General features: G+C 36.0%; 1 protein-coding gene across 2 annotated transcripts in view; it reads left to right on the top strand.

The window, feature by feature from the left end:
- The window catches only part of NDFIP2 (Nedd4 family interacting protein 2), a 48,511-nt gene extending 34,466 nt beyond the window's left edge, over positions 1-14,045 (top strand). For both annotated transcript variants that reach the window (XM_075526989.1, XM_075526981.1), the window contains 4 exons: positions 3,089-3,213; positions 6,374-6,440; positions 10,259-10,364; positions 12,238-14,045. In XM_075526989.1, coding sequence (XP_075383104.1) covers positions 3,089-3,213; positions 6,374-6,440; positions 10,259-10,362 — 296 coding nt within the window. In that variant the 3' untranslated portion in view covers positions 10,363-10,364; positions 12,238-14,045. The remainder of the gene's footprint in view (positions 1-3,088; positions 3,214-6,373; positions 6,441-10,258; positions 10,365-12,237) is intronic.
- The last annotated feature ends 1,416 nt before the right edge of the window (positions 14,046-15,461 follow it).

Below are 15,461 nucleotides of genomic sequence, written 5' to 3'. Positions count from 1 at the left end.
GCACAATGACTTAGTTGTCTCTATTAAATAGATAGAGAAGGAAGTAGATACATCTAGAGAAAACAGATGCTTCCTTTTACTAGTCTGTGCCCTCACTATTGTATTTTCTCTTAGCTTGGTGGAGAAACTTGTGCTGTGGCTTCTCTACGGCAATATAGGGATGAAAATTATGGACAACTTTTATTGCAGTGATTAGGTGAGGCAGGAATTATACAGAAAATAATGTTAGTAACTCTTAAGCAGATGCAGCGTAGGCCGCAAAGCTCAGACAACTTGCATGACTGGCAGAGGATAGACATGGAAATCATAATGGAAAAAGATACAGATAAGTAGATGAGGCTAATCTTGATGTGGAGAAAAACAATTGGAGAAGATAGATAAAAATCTTATTTGTTGCAGTCCACTCAGAAGCCAGAGATGGATTTCTGAAAGGAAAGACGGGATTTTGCAACCAGAATGAGTGAAGATGATTTTTTGAGTAGCAATAGGACACAGGGGAGGTGAGAGAAAAGCTATGGGAAAGATTGAAAATATGTAGGCATTATTTTTGTCCCATCTGTTAAACTGATGCAACACCAAGGATTGCCTTGGAAAAGGCAAAATGGTTGGAAAATTTCCCTAATCCGTTGCCTAGGTTTTACAGAGGTGGAAGTAATACGTTCCTCATATTGCTGAAGACAGGGAATTTTGATTAGGTCCTCACTGCAGAATTTTTCTAGTGGGTGGCTACAGATGGAAACTTAAATAGTGAGATTTTTCTTCTGTATATAGTCCAGTTTTATTGAGGTATGTGAACTTGCATAGTTTAAACTTTTGTATAGTTTATGCCTTTTCTTTCCCACTTCCATTGTCTGTTTATATAAATTGATGGAATAGCACACCGGTTAAAGGAAAAAACTATTGTGAACGACATTGGAACATGCTGATGCCTTTGCTTTCAGGAGCTGGGCAAACAACTTAGTGTTAAATATCCATCTAATACTTATCCAGTGACTGTGGATTCTATTTTGAATATTCGTTTAGGTCAAATTGAAAGGAGGGTAAAATTGTCCCTGTGTTCAACTTTGATTATAAGAACTAATTTTTTTTCCCCCCTAATTTTTATAATGCATGTATAAATTAGTTCAGGTGTTATAAAAATCCTTATTTTTTAATATATACCTATTAAAATTTTAAGTATTCTAGGAATCCCTCTGGGCTGCGTAGTCCATTAGAAACATGTCTATCTTGTCCTTTTTTGCATGCCTGTCTTTGGAGCCACAATCGAAGTCACCCTTTGTAGCTTGAGTAGTGGAGAGAAAGAGAGAGAGCAGTAAGCTGTTATGCTGAGACAGGAACAGAGGCCTCAAAGAACTACCTTCTGAAATCTGTTACTCTTAAAAGTATGGTGGATTTGGAGAGCTTGCTTAAAATAGGGAAATCCTGTTTTCAAAACAATGTATCCAAATTTTCTCAAATGTAAATGCTTTTCTTATGTTTTGGAAAGATAGGTAAATGTTAGGGTCACAATGTTGTTCTTATGCTCTCTCTTTTTTCTTCTCTGCGTATACCAATTTGGATCAGCATTTATTCTAAGTCGTTTGTTGTTGTGGGGTGGTTTTGTTTTTTGTTTTGTTTTTTTTAATTAGTGATCAGCATAAAAGTAAGCTTTCTCATTGCCAACATCTGTTACCTATGGCTCTGTCCGAGGCAAGGTGTTTTCTCACTTGTACAGAATGACTGTGTTGATGTAAAGTCTTCCAAAACTTCTCTTGCAACTTCAATTTCTTTACACTGTAGTTTTACAGACTAATTTTGCATTTGTGGGCAAATCATTGCATCCTCATGTGGATTGTTGGAGGAGTTTTAACAAGGTTTTAAATTACAAAAAAACGGTTGTTTATAGATAATCCTCCGAAACTGACTTTTATTTAAGAAAACTATTGACCAATTTTCTGTTCCTAATGTTTTGCTGTAAGTGTTCAAACTTTTACTGAAAAGACAGGCTTTTTTTTCTGTGGTGATTTAATGTCTGAATTTTATGCGGGTTTTGCTTTTTTCCTTGAGTTTGGGGATTTAAAACATTACGGATTTGTGTGCAGGGGTTTTGTTCCCCTCTGCCCGCCTTCCATTCCTGCTTGCCTCTTCAGTGGTTTTTGTGTGTATTGTGGGCTTCCCAAATGTTTTCAATTTTCCACTGTCTTGTCCTCTCCAGAACTCCTGAATTGTCATCTTCTGCCAGCTCCCCCAGCCTTTCTGTTTGATGGTTTTCTCATTAGTTGCCCTCACTTACTCCCAAAGGTGGGACATCACCTAACTGGGAATTCCCACACTTTGACCTAATGCACGCAAACTGAAGTCAATACAGATGATGATGTTGATTGCCAAGTACATATGCAGATATGAAACTTTAAATTGTAAAACTACTGGGAGTTGTGTAAAACTGTTAATTGAAGTAACAGTCGTAGTTATGCCCTATTGTCCCTTTTGTTTCTTGATTTCTTAAGCTTCTATGTAAAACTTCCAAGGCTTCTTATGTCTTATGCTTGAATATAGATCTAAAAGAGAAGACAGTAACCAATGAAACATCAGCTTCTCAACCTATCTTCATTTCTATACTATGTTTACAGAGCAAGAGCGGATACTTTTATTCTGTTCGATCCAAACTGGAAAAAGCTGAATATGCAGCCTTGATACATGCACGTATGTGTGCATATAACTATATTTTTGGTTATAGAAGTGTAGCAAGGGTTTGTTTTTCTTTATTTTAATCCAAGTCTTGTATGTTATAGTCCTTTGTTTGCATTTACCCTTCATGTCTAGTGTCATCTGGTTAGATTTCTGTAGCAATGTAATACTTTCTTTTATGCTGGAGTTTTCTCTTGTTTAAAGTAGTAGGTTCCAGCCTGTTTACCATTTGCTTTGTTATTAAGTGACTATACTATGGGGAATGTCTGGGTTCAAAGTCAATCTCTGAAAGCCTGAATTACCGGAAGGGAATTACTGGCTGTGTAAGCATGTCCTTATTAGTTTAAAAGTTAAATTAATGTTAAGTCTGTTTGCTTAGCTATACAGATTAACAGAAGCTACTGTTTCTTTTATTTTATAGTGGCATTTATTTTCAACTGGATTGGATTTTGTTTATCCTTCTGTATAACAAATACCATAGCTGGAAGGTATGGTGCAATCTGTGGATTTGGTCTGTCCCTGATCAAATGGATTCTCATTGTACGGGTATGTTTCCTGATTCACACTGTACGGGCTCTGTTTGTAGAACCAAACCATAATAATTTATTGAAGGTTATATAATAATGGAATTAAAAATCAGTATATTAAACTCCAGTGCTTAACAGAGTGCCTAGAATTTTCTCAAACTTCCACTTTAGTAGAGAATTTACTTGCTATATATTCATATGTGCTTACTAATGATGAAGCTTAAACTATTTTTATCTGACATAGCATTTTACGTTCATCCTTCCACTAAAATAAATGCAGAATGACTCATTCTTTGCACAAACATTTAAAAGCATACAGAAGAAGTGAAGCAAGTACCTAAAATGTCACTGGGATTATAGTGTCCTATATGAAAGACTTATAAATGGCTCAGCCTATTGGGGAGAGGATCAGAAAACATTTCTTCCTTGTATCTGATTCTTTTATTCCTTGTAAGATACATACTGAATCAAGTCAAAATTGAGTCTGAAGTTGTCACATTTTTACCATCTTAGATGCTCAATTTCTTGATATTTTCACTGCAAGACTAGATACTTTTCAGAAAGGTATGTTAGCCAAATGGAAGTTACTTAGCTGATGAAGTGGATGCTAGATGAAACGTAATGATTCTTTCTGAACTTGAATTCTACACGTCTGTGAGACACAATATTTAACATCTCATCCTATCTAATGAAGAAGGAGATCTTGGATAACTTAGTCATCTTTTATGCCCTGCCAACTCTGAATTTTTTTCTTTTTTTTTCCCTGTGTGTGTGCTAGTAACTTAACTTGATTTGGTCTTAGTATGATAGTACAAGGATTGGAGAGAACAGATCACATGGTCCTTCCTGGACATGTCCTGAATCCTTCTTAGAGCTGATTTTGTTTTGTTTTGGGGGGAGAAGGGGGGGGCGGGTTGTTGTGGGGGTTTTTTGTGTGTGTGGTTTGTTTTGTTTTTTGCTTCCTCAGGGCAGGGGAATGCTACTAGACCAGATGTGATTCTGGTGTTTTTAGTTGGAATTCAGGGTATGGGATGGAATTTATCTTAAGGGAGCGAGGAGACATGAATTTTTCAGCTATGCATTCATTGGGGATATTTTCAGCTTCCCTTGAGGCATACTAAACAGAGGGCAGAACTTGCTCGTTGTGTCAGTTTTATTATTCCTGTCTGCTTGAAAATGTGCTCCTAACAAACACAAAATTAATATACGCTAAACTTCCTTGAGGAATTGCTGTGTTCTAGATTATATTTAAATTCTTTTATATAATCTGTTACTAATTCTAAAATATTAGAGCTGACCAATTCCCCACCCCTGAGGTCTTGGTTTTTTCATAGTGAAGATTATCATCTTTCTCTGTTGTCTCCCTTTCTAGAGACAATAGCAGAAAGCTCATAAGGTGTACGTCGACAATTTTGTTTTAATGGTGACACACAAGCATGCGTGTTGCACAAAATTGTTCTGTTCCTTTGTTTCAAGCTCCTCCGAAGGCTTGTGCTGCCCTTTCTCACTCAGGGTCAGTAGTACAAAACTATAGTGTCTAAACAGTCTGAGTTCACGTATGCTCTCTCTGTATCAGTTTTTACTGGGGCGGGGGGGAGAACAAAAGCAGTTTTGCTGTTGGGGAAATTCTGCAGCCGTGGCTGCTTCTGCCTAAAGAAAGTGTGAGAGTAATGCACGTAGACCAGTATTTGATTGCTGGCTTTAGTAAATCTTCTTTCCAATTAAATGAAATTATAACTTTAAAAAAGTGTATTGGTATATATGTTTATAGAATTGAAAATATTTTCAAGTGAGATGGGATTAATAATGTTGTCAGCTTCCTGGGAACTCATTTGATATTTTAATGAAGTGTCAAAATATGAAATGCTTACTCTGCTGAATCATAGAAATGCTAGTATTTATATAGGGATAATGTAAGTACCAATTCTTTCATTCAACTTAGGAATTCTGTTTCTTGATTTTTTTTTTTTTTCTTGGATTGCCCGTAGAAATACAGTACAGGATTAAACCTTTAAAGAATTCATGTGATCTGGCTTTATTCTGAAGAAAACGTGGATCTCAGTGTACAGTTACTTGAAGAAAAAAACAACTGCTATATCTAGAGTTCTTTAAATGTCTTGAATTTTTATCTGCTTGCGTATGTGGCCCAGTATCTTCCCTTCTCTCTCTCTCTCTCTTTTTTTTTTTTTTTTTAACTGAATTACGTGCCTGAATTACGTTTTTGCTTGGCTGATACTACAGTATCCTAGAAATGGCAAATTGGAAGCACTGTGGCAGGATGCAGTAAACATACTGAACGATAGTAGGATGGGAAGTGTATGAAAAGTGTGCAGAGCTACTAAACAGGTTATTTTATTCCTCCTGGCAACTTTTCACACATCTCCCCATTCTTACTTCTTATGTGAGTTTTGGAGACATCTGATTAGCCTTTTTATCAGTGAAGCATGCAGTCTGGAGTCTGGTAAAGGCACAGATACCTGTCTCCAATACCATCGCACCCTGCCCTCCAGCTGCCTCCCACATCACAGGGAGGACAAAACTGTCTACCATGGTCACTAACAGGAACAGTTGAAATGCCACTTCAAGGTTCATTTAGTTGCGTTCAGCTCACTGCTGGGAACTGAATGCTGGTTTGAAAATGAAAAGACTTTAATGAGTTGGGGGTCTTTATGGGGCTGGTATTCTTGGCAGCGATTAACAGTAGGGGGTATACAGAAGGTCAAAAGCTCTTCTTTTGAGGGGTCAGCAGAACATCCCTGTCTGATAAGATTAAACTAATGTGGCATTTGGTGTTAATATCTAAAGCAGCAGGCTGCTGTAATGTGTTTGGGATGGCAGGCATTGGGGGGAAAAAAGGAAAATCGGCAAGTGGTGATTCATAATAGAAAATGTCAGATGATTCTGGCAAATAATACAAGTTTGGGGTTTTTTTACACACACACACATATATATATATTTGTCTTAGAGGTTTTAAAATAACTTTGCCACAGACCAACTGACACTGGAAGTGTTATTTGTATATTAAACTGCTGCACAAATACCAGTTTTGCATTTTAGTTGAATATATTATTTTTATTTAAATTTGCTTTTTCCTCTGTGCTTTCGGTATTTGCATAGTGCATTAAATGTCTTTTAGTCATCTGTCTTACTGCAGCTAAGCCTCATTGTATGAATTTCAGTTTTCAGATTACTTTACTGGATATTTCAATGGACAGTACTGGCTTTGGTGGATATTTCTTGTACTTGGTAAGTGGCAGTTGAAAACATTTCTGGTTTGATGTGGAAGTACTTAAAGATGAATCATGTCATTGTAAGTAAGAGTTCTGTAACATGTTTAGCTGGGTGTTTTTCTTTAGCTGCTGATAGTTTTGTATGTTGTTTTTATTTCCATGGTATTCACGAGGTTATTGGTTACCATAGTGCTGTTATTGTGTGAACTGTGGACTATTCAAATAACCTTCAGCTCAAAAAATTTTGTTCTACGTATGTAATTATGTACATACCTGAGACTTGTAATTTGTGCTTTTTTAAGCTGCTTTTACTGATCTAGGGATGCAGAACTGTGTAATGAAATTTTGGCTTTATGTAGAGAACATACTGAAAAGTGAGGGATATCGAATATATATGTATAAACCTGTATGTCAAGTATTAAATTTTAAGAAATGTGACTGATCCTAGGAAGGTGAAGTCTGCTGTCTTGTACATAGGTCACGAAATGTCCTTTTGTAGTCCTTTGAAATGCATACTGCATCAGTAGTTTCTCAGTTGGAGAAGAGAATGGCTTCATGCTTTCTGATCACAGTGCTCCCATGATGTCAGCTTTCTCTCAAGAGGTCTGCCTGCCCATGTTCAAAGTCTTGTACGCATCAAATTCTGCTCTTCTGTCTGTTTTTAATTAGGATATACCGAACTCCAACCAGTATACCTTTTTTCCTGCTGTGGATTTTGTAATTTGAATATGGAATCTGGAATGATTTTCTCTTACAGAAGTGAATACTACTATCCATTTTATTTTCTAGCTCTGGAAGCATAGTAAACTCTTGCTGGTTCAGTAGGTGGCACTCTTCCCTTTGAGTCAATTGACTCAAATGGCTAACAGCAAATGTTAGAATGAAATGTTAAGTAAATTTCAAAAAAAAAAAACCAAAACACCAAAACCCAAAAAACCCCACAACAACAAAAAAAAACAAAACCTGAGATTCTGACTGTGTGTGACTCGCTATTTATCTCATGAAAAATGCCAGAAATCTTAAACTGTGTTACCTAAAACTTTCTCTATCTTCCTTTTAGTAAAGTTCGAGGACATAAATCAGACTTCTTAATACTCAGCTTGCTCTAGTGTTGTGCACGTGGTTGCTTGAGATATATAGAAACTGCAAATGTTTAACACATCACAGCACCAGTCCCTTGAACTCTTTTCATATTCTGTTTGAGGTGATTGCATTTAAGGAGCAAGTGAAATGACTCTTTACAGGTACAAACATCTCCAGAGGAATGTTTAAAACAAACTCTTGTGGTGCCTGAAATTGGGGTTTGACACTGTTTTTACCTGGATGAAAATAGTGTGTTCTTCCCCTAACATTCCCCCCCCCCCCCCCCCCCCCCAGTTTCTATGGAAAAAGCTGTGCATTTGTAGTTCCTCTTTTTCCTAGTCTTTTGCAGCACTTGTTCAGAAGTTAGCTCACTTAGATTTAGGAAAGCCTTATCTTCAGCCTTAACTATTTGAAGTTTGGTTGTTTTTTTTTCTTTAACTCACAAAGTTTATAATATACCTTGGAATAAAAGGCACCGTGGGGCATGCAGTGTGCATCCAGCAGTCAACGTTCCCTTGTCTTATGAATGTTTTGCATGAAATACGCCAACAGTGTTTTTAAACTGATAAAGTGGATATACTGAGATTGCTAGAACACCATAGAAGGATTTAACCCAACAGAGCTACTTAGCAGGACATGGAGGAGTATTATCAAGTCATGGGAGCTCTGCCAACCAGATCTGTATTTCATTGTTTCAGATAACTTTCCCATTAGAGCACACGAAGTAGCATGTCCCGCGTCTCTTCAGAAGTGAATGAGTTGGATTCTCATTCACTTCAAAATTGGATTCACTTCAGAGTTAGATTCTTTGTTTTGCGTAGTCCTTTGACATACTTGAGCCCACCTATTGCCATCTTTTCCTCTCTTCTGTTCACCTATCTGTTTCTGCTCCCTTCCCTTCTTTCAATGTCTGGAAAAATCTGCTCATGCTTCATGGAAAAGTGAAGCGGTCTACTTCCAAGGAGCTGTCATGTATAGTGAACAAATTGGAGAGAGAGACAATTCTAATTTTTAAATTTAAATGTTAGCCAATGTTTCTTTTTGAAAAACACAATGGAAAGTGTTGTTTTGTTTTTTTTCCTTCCCTAAACAGAGAAATATAAAATATGGGTTGAACTTGGACTGGTTTTCCAACATGTGTAATGCAGAAGGTATGCTTTCAGGCACCTTAAGAGCTGTCTGCCCACCTTTTGCTGTTTCAGCTGCTTTTCAGTTGAACGTGGGACTATCTCTGGTAATGTCTGGGTAGCAGCTTTTGTAGTAGACTTTTGATCCAGATCTTAGTGCTTTCTTCTCTGTGCAGAATTCACCTTAATCACAGAAATGTGTCTGGCTTAGGTCAAAGTTCCAGTGGTTAGCAGAGCATTTTCTGTGTTTGGGGTTTTTTTTGTGTGTGTCCTAATGAGGCTTTGGTTTTAAAAAAGTGAAAAGAAAGTAAATAAAAACTTACAAGTAAAAAGCATTTAGAGAAGAAATGAGCATAGGAAAAAAAAAAATCAGTCTCAACCTGGAGAGCAGCAAGAAAAAGTGCATCACATAGCAAAATGTCAATGTAACCACAGAGATTGTTTATTAGGATGTAAGAGGATGAAAAGGATGAAATCCTTTGCTAAGCTTATTAAGCTTTGGTTTAGATTTTTATGTGAACCTTTGGAATCTTAATGTATATGTGTATATATACAGATAAGTGTATATCTTCAAGGTACCTTGTGCTCATTAAATGAGGAGAATTGCTCTTGAGGCTTGTGTTTCTCTCTGCTGGATGTGGAATTCAGATTTTGACCCTCCCCCCAACTTTTGGGGCAGATTGTTTTATCTGTTTTGGATTCTCCCTGATCCAACTGATGAATGGGTTAATCTGTTGAAGTTTACTTAGTGGAGGAAAATGGACCAAAGAGCTGTGTCCGCTATGGAACAATGTGTTTTTCTGGGTTGGTTTGTTCAGATGTCCAGTGAATCTCTGAATTGATAAAATGATGTTGACAACATAATGTTAGTGATTTCCATTGTTACAACTGTAATTTCTGTGTGACTATTCTGCATCTCTTGTTCCTCTTATCAGAGCTGAAATATTCTTTCAAATGCAGTTAAATTTAAATATTTAAAAATAATTTGCAATGCGGAGTTGACAAAAAAAATGTAATTATAATACATGTTGAGAATTTTTCTTTGAATTGACTGTTGTTCTTCCTCCTCTTGGACAGGTGCATTTTCCTGGATGGTTAAATCTCAAGCCATGATCTACTATAATACTATAATTTATTATTGGCTTGTTGCTAGAGCAATCTGTACTGTCTTTCTCTTTTCTCTTTTTTCTTTTTTTTTTTGTTGTTATTTCCCTCTTTTTGACTTGCAATACGTTTATCTTCTACACTTCTAAAGGTACATTTTGTGGTTTGGGTAGTCTTCTAACACTAGTAACTTGTTTTAAGAATTCTACTTGAAAAGAATGTTCAGCATGTATTCTTTTTTTTTTTTTCTTGTTTTTAAGTTCTTTCATGCAGTTTTTTTAGCAGATGATAGTTGAACCCAGAATGAGTGTAAAATTTCTGAAAAGCCTTTCATAAGGCTGTATCCTAATATCACAAGATAAAAGCAGAAGACTTGCTTGTTGAATTTGTGAATGATGCATAAAGACCTCACTTTACTTAGTGTAGTCCAGATTTTAAAAAATTATTTTAATAAGAATAATGTGGGATAGCATGTGCTTATGTTGATATACTTCATTTTGTGCATTTTCTACGCTTTCAGGACTCCTCCTGTTCTTTCGAGGCTTTGTTAATTATCTTAAAGTCAGAAATATGTCTGAAAGCATGGCAGCTGCTCACAGAACAAGATTTTTTTTCTTGTACTGAAGGTAAGCAATTTTTAGTGATAAGATTATCTCTCCCAGGAAAACTGAGAAGAATGAAATACTTCTATTAAAAAAAAATAATCAAACTTCTGTCACAAAACAGAAGTCACCTGGTTTTTGAACATCTGTCATGAATGTTGTATGTATTCTACATGGACTTGGGAATATCTGAAGTCTCTTGAAGTTATGAAATTTGAAAATAAATAATGCATCCTTGTTGCTTCCAGTTCTTCCTGGAACTAATGGTTAGTAACAAAAACAAAAAGGAACCTGTTGTTTTTCCTAAGCAAGAAACAGTATCTGCTGCCTGTCAGGATACTGTCCTTTTGTGTTGGAAAACTGGCTTTGGTAGTCAACTTGTTGTCAGCAAGTTAGGAAGCACTAATCTGCTTGCATATTAAATCTGATTGACATGGGTCTGAACATGCAAACAATAGATGATTATTGTCTCTCTACATGACTGGATTAAGACAGTCATGTACAAGTATGATTATTGTGTATGCAACAATGTGCTTTATATATCCTTCAGGTATCTGACTAATCAGTCTGGCACATACCCACTCTTTTTTTTTTTTTTTTTTAATACTTTTTATCCGTTAGGTGGATCTATTGGACTTCACTATGTAACTTAAACCAGGGGTCTCCATTTGTGTTCAACTTTTTTTCCTTAAACTGCATGACGAGATAAATTTAAGCCAAGAAATAAGTACTGTAGCATTTTCATGAATCTGCAGTTTACTGAAAATGCTTAAATACTGTAGTTTGACTTAACTGAGAAGCTATGTTTGCTGTAATAAAGCAGGTTTGCGTAACTTTTCTCCAAGATTGGTCACAGGATCAATGTGAAGTAACCAGCAACACATTACTGAAGCCTGAAAAAAACCTGAGACAGTATTTGCCTAGAAAAAAATGGTTCCTTTTATGTAAGACAGTGATATACATTTAAAAATACCTAATGATAAATATCTATGCTATACTATATAGTTCTCGATCATGAAAGAAATCTGTTAACATAACTGCAACATAATATTTCATTTTAATGTGCCATTTTGTCAAAATTATGTGGTAAGTTCAAGTTAAATAACTAAGGTGTATATTGCCTTTTAGTAACCAACCTAAATGGGCATCTACATGGCAACATTTCCTTCCAATAGTTAAATATCACTCCTTTTCTTAGTAATGTGGTAACCTCTTCAGAATACCGAAATATGAGACTGAAAATTCCTGTTAGCTTTCAGTACAATAAAGTTTAAAAATACTACTTCAAAAATAATTGTTAGGACTAATTGGTATTTGAAAACTGTAGCTTGAAGAGAATAACGAGAGTGTAGGATAATGTGGTCTGGGATTCTTTGCTCTCCTGCAGTTAAAATTCTGCTTTGGCACAAAACGCTATTTAATTCAGCATTAACTGAAGTTAATGAGTTGTCCCATCCGAGTTTGGTGGCTTTGAATTTTTCCTTTACGTGTAAGCATCACTGAGATGTATGGGTTGATAAGGTATGTGGAGTATTTAGAGAGCTGGACACATAAATTTTTTTTGTTTTGAGGCATCTTAAGTATTGAAACAAGAAGTTCAAATTAATTGCTATCACACTTAAATGTCCTTGTTCTTGCATAGACAGGTAATTTCCTGTACAGTGACTATTAGTTTTAATAAATAACAAATATTACCTCTACAGTTACAAAATATTATCAGGTGTTCTTTTGAAATGATAACAAAATAAGCAGTAAGTTTTTGCTTATTTCTCCCATCCTGAGATGGGGGGGGGGAAAGGCTGCTGCTTTGCTGCTTCTAGGTTTAACATCAGTTAGCAACGCTACTTCTAGTGAGTCACTGCGATGAACTGAAGTACAACTCTTTCTTTATCTCCAGACTGCATCGAACAGACATTCCTTTCCTATACCAGTGTGAAACTTCCAGATGATCTGTAACCCTCTGAGTTAATAGGATAGAAGACTACTAAAACCAGAAGACAAATTAGTGAAGATATGGCTTCAAAAACGAATGACAGGATGGTTTATGCTCAAATACCAGTTCTGGTCATTCTAGTAAATATTTATAATTGCTGCCTTTTGTTTTAGCACATTTGTATATGTGCTTATTAAAAACATAGTATTGAAGTAAGAACAAATCATCTGTTAGTATAGATTAGGTGCAGTCAGACTCGGTTAATCTGTGCTTGTTGTATCTGAAAGATTTAAGTGGTAACTTGTTTCACAGCGTGTATGTACCACTGGCTTGTTGATCTGAACTTTAAGTACAATGAAATGCATTAAATGATTCAGATTAACCAGTTCAGACAATTTTTATATACTTTAGATTCATCTAATGATTGTGTAGAACATTTTTAAGTTTACTAAACCCCAAAGTTCCTTGTTGTCACAAACTTGTATTCAACAATATTTTATCAAATTCAAACCAATGTACTGGTTTGCTTAAAACTGATACTCTGCTTTGAGTCCCCTGTAAATAACTCTGCATAAATGACTGTTTGAATTGCTTCTTAGGAAATATGTCAAAATATATTTTGTAACAGCATATTCTCTAAATTTTGTTAATTGGCTATTAAGGGTATAGTTACTCTTAGATGTAATTTTGGAGGTAAAGGCATTGAATTGTTTGTTTCATCCTAACTTTCCTCACATGAATTATTATTAACTGGTTTGGGCTTGAGCCTCAAAGTCGTTATTCATATGCCTGATCCCATTAAAAGAGAGAGTTTGTCATGTTAGCAGGGATGGACAGCCTTACATCTTTAGGCCTTGGTTATGCAGTTGGATCCTCGTAGGTGCACCTTTGTTCCTGAAACAGAGTATTGCAAATGTATTCCCTGGGTTATAACACTGGCTCTGTTTAAGAAGTCTTGAGTTCAGTATAAATACAACATCCACCCTGAGGGCTTCTAAAAAACAATTCATATAGCTATCTTACAACACTTGTTTAGAATAAGTACTTTGCCATTTCCTAAGAATAAACTAATTTAAATGGAAGGTAATTTTGGAAATAATCTGTGAAGGAAAAAAAAAAAATCTTACTTTTAAAGCTCTGAAAGTAGACAATGTGTGTTGCACTTCTCCCAGTATTCATCAGTATTCATTTAAGGTATACCATTACTTTCTTATAAATATCATCTCTTTAAAAGGGTACTGTCTACTGTTCATGCATGTGTGGTTTCCTTTAAAATTTGTGAAATTTATGCTTCTCCTTAAGTAGGAGAATACATCTCTCAGTCCTTTGTACAACTGGAATCTCAGTTGCAAAAATACATTGGTTGTTGGTTGCACCTTTGAGGAAAAAGAAATACAAATACTTTCCTCCAATTTTTCTTTTTATATTAGAATTCTGCCTTTTTATTACTAACCTTAAAAACAGTGAGGTTTATGTTGTTTTAAGCTAGTGCTGTATTCAGTTTTGTATCTATAATGAATGTTTAAAACACACATATGTAAACTGGTTACATTATTCTTTTTCTTAAGCTTTCAGAGATACTGAAAGCGACTAAAACTTTAGGGGCACCTCCACTTCCCAGCTTTTTATGGAAAGAATAAAATTAAGTATTATGTTCAATATCCGATTGGGATTTCCTTCTAAACTTATCTGTTAGTTTGTGTTCTTTTGCATTCATTGTCCATATGAAAAAGAAGCGGATAATAAAACATTGCTTTGTTTTGCTAATTGAGGCTTACGCTTTTTGGGTTTTTTGTATTTCACATTGAAAAATGCACACTGCAACATTTGTGTCAACATGGAATTACAGACAAATTACTTGGCAAAATAGGTACTAACCAATCCTCTCTACTCCCCATCTCATGTTTTATGGCAACAAACTGTAAGGACATTTCTTTTAATGAGTTAATATAACTGTGCAAAGCGTGCAATATGATTCATTTTGTATGTTTACCAATATCAATTAGTACTATTTTCCAACTATATTAATTTTCCCAAATTAAGTAGCAGTCTTCTGATTGAGTTATTTCCGTTTGCTCCACTGCATTTTACAGAAAGCTTCGTACAGATACTTGGTTTTGTTGTGTTTTTTTTTCTGGACTAGCTTGGAAAAATTCTCATTTGGACAGAAGGAATATGTAGGGTTAAAAATGTACACATGTTATCTAATCCTCTATAGTTGATGCAGCAGTTTGGTAGCCTGAAATCTCATCAGCAGGAGGAAGGGAACTGGGACACTGTTTTCAAAGACTCTGCAATCTATTCCAGATGTGTCAAATGCTGCATATTTTCCTTGCTATTTCCTGTGAGCTTGGTTAGGAGCAGCTGGCTCTGTGGTTTAGAGACACCTGGCCAGCTTTGCTTTGTGTCTTGCGGGGGGGGGAGCTCCAGTATTGCAGTGAAGTTGACTGTAAACAGATTTTGTATGAATGCAAATAAGGCTTTGAAGTTTGGGGCAAAACCAGCTGGGGGAGGGGAGGTGGGGAGAGAAAATTCCATTTTATTTGAGCAACTGGCATGAATGTAATTTCTTTAGTTTTGTCATCTACTTTTATTGATGTGGACAGCACAGGAAGATGGACATCTTGAATATGATTCAAGTAGCCTGTGACTCTATTAACGCATTTCAGAAATGATCCATCACTCACTTCCAGTCCTCTTACGGAGAGGAGGTTGTCTCCAAGCTTTCACTTTGCTGTCTCACCTAGAGTGTGGACACTGTCCTCATCCTGCAACACCTTTTAACCTGGTTTCAATGCCCTACTCTTTCTGGGTCCGCTTCCATCCCTTTGAACGATGACAACAGGACACGAAAAGTGGTTTTATTAAAGTGCTATCCTAACATCAGAAAGCTTTTAATCTTTTTTCCAGTCTTTGAGGATGTTTTCCCATAATACTCTGCATTAGTCCCTCCTGTGTGGTTGCTTGCATTGTTCACTTGAACAGAACGCTCATCTCGTGGAATTATTATTGCTTCCTGGACTTTTGAAGAGATGGTGCATAACCTCTGGTATGGAAATAGATATCTCTCAATAAGAAAAAAAATAATTTCTAATCATGCTAAAATGTGATTAGCATATGTGCACAGCTACCCAGAAGCAGTGGAGTCCAGTGTATTGTTTGTCCTATGTATGCTGTTCTTTTCCACC

Source organism: Mycteria americana, chromosome 1 (genome assembly GCF_035582795.1).
Source record: "Mycteria americana isolate JAX WOST 10 ecotype Jacksonville Zoo and Gardens chromosome 1, USCA_MyAme_1.0, whole genome shotgun sequence".
Classification (NCBI taxonomy): Eukaryota; Metazoa; Chordata; class Aves; order Ciconiiformes; family Ciconiidae; genus Mycteria; species Mycteria americana.
This window is presented reverse-complemented; position numbering and strand designations above follow the sequence as displayed.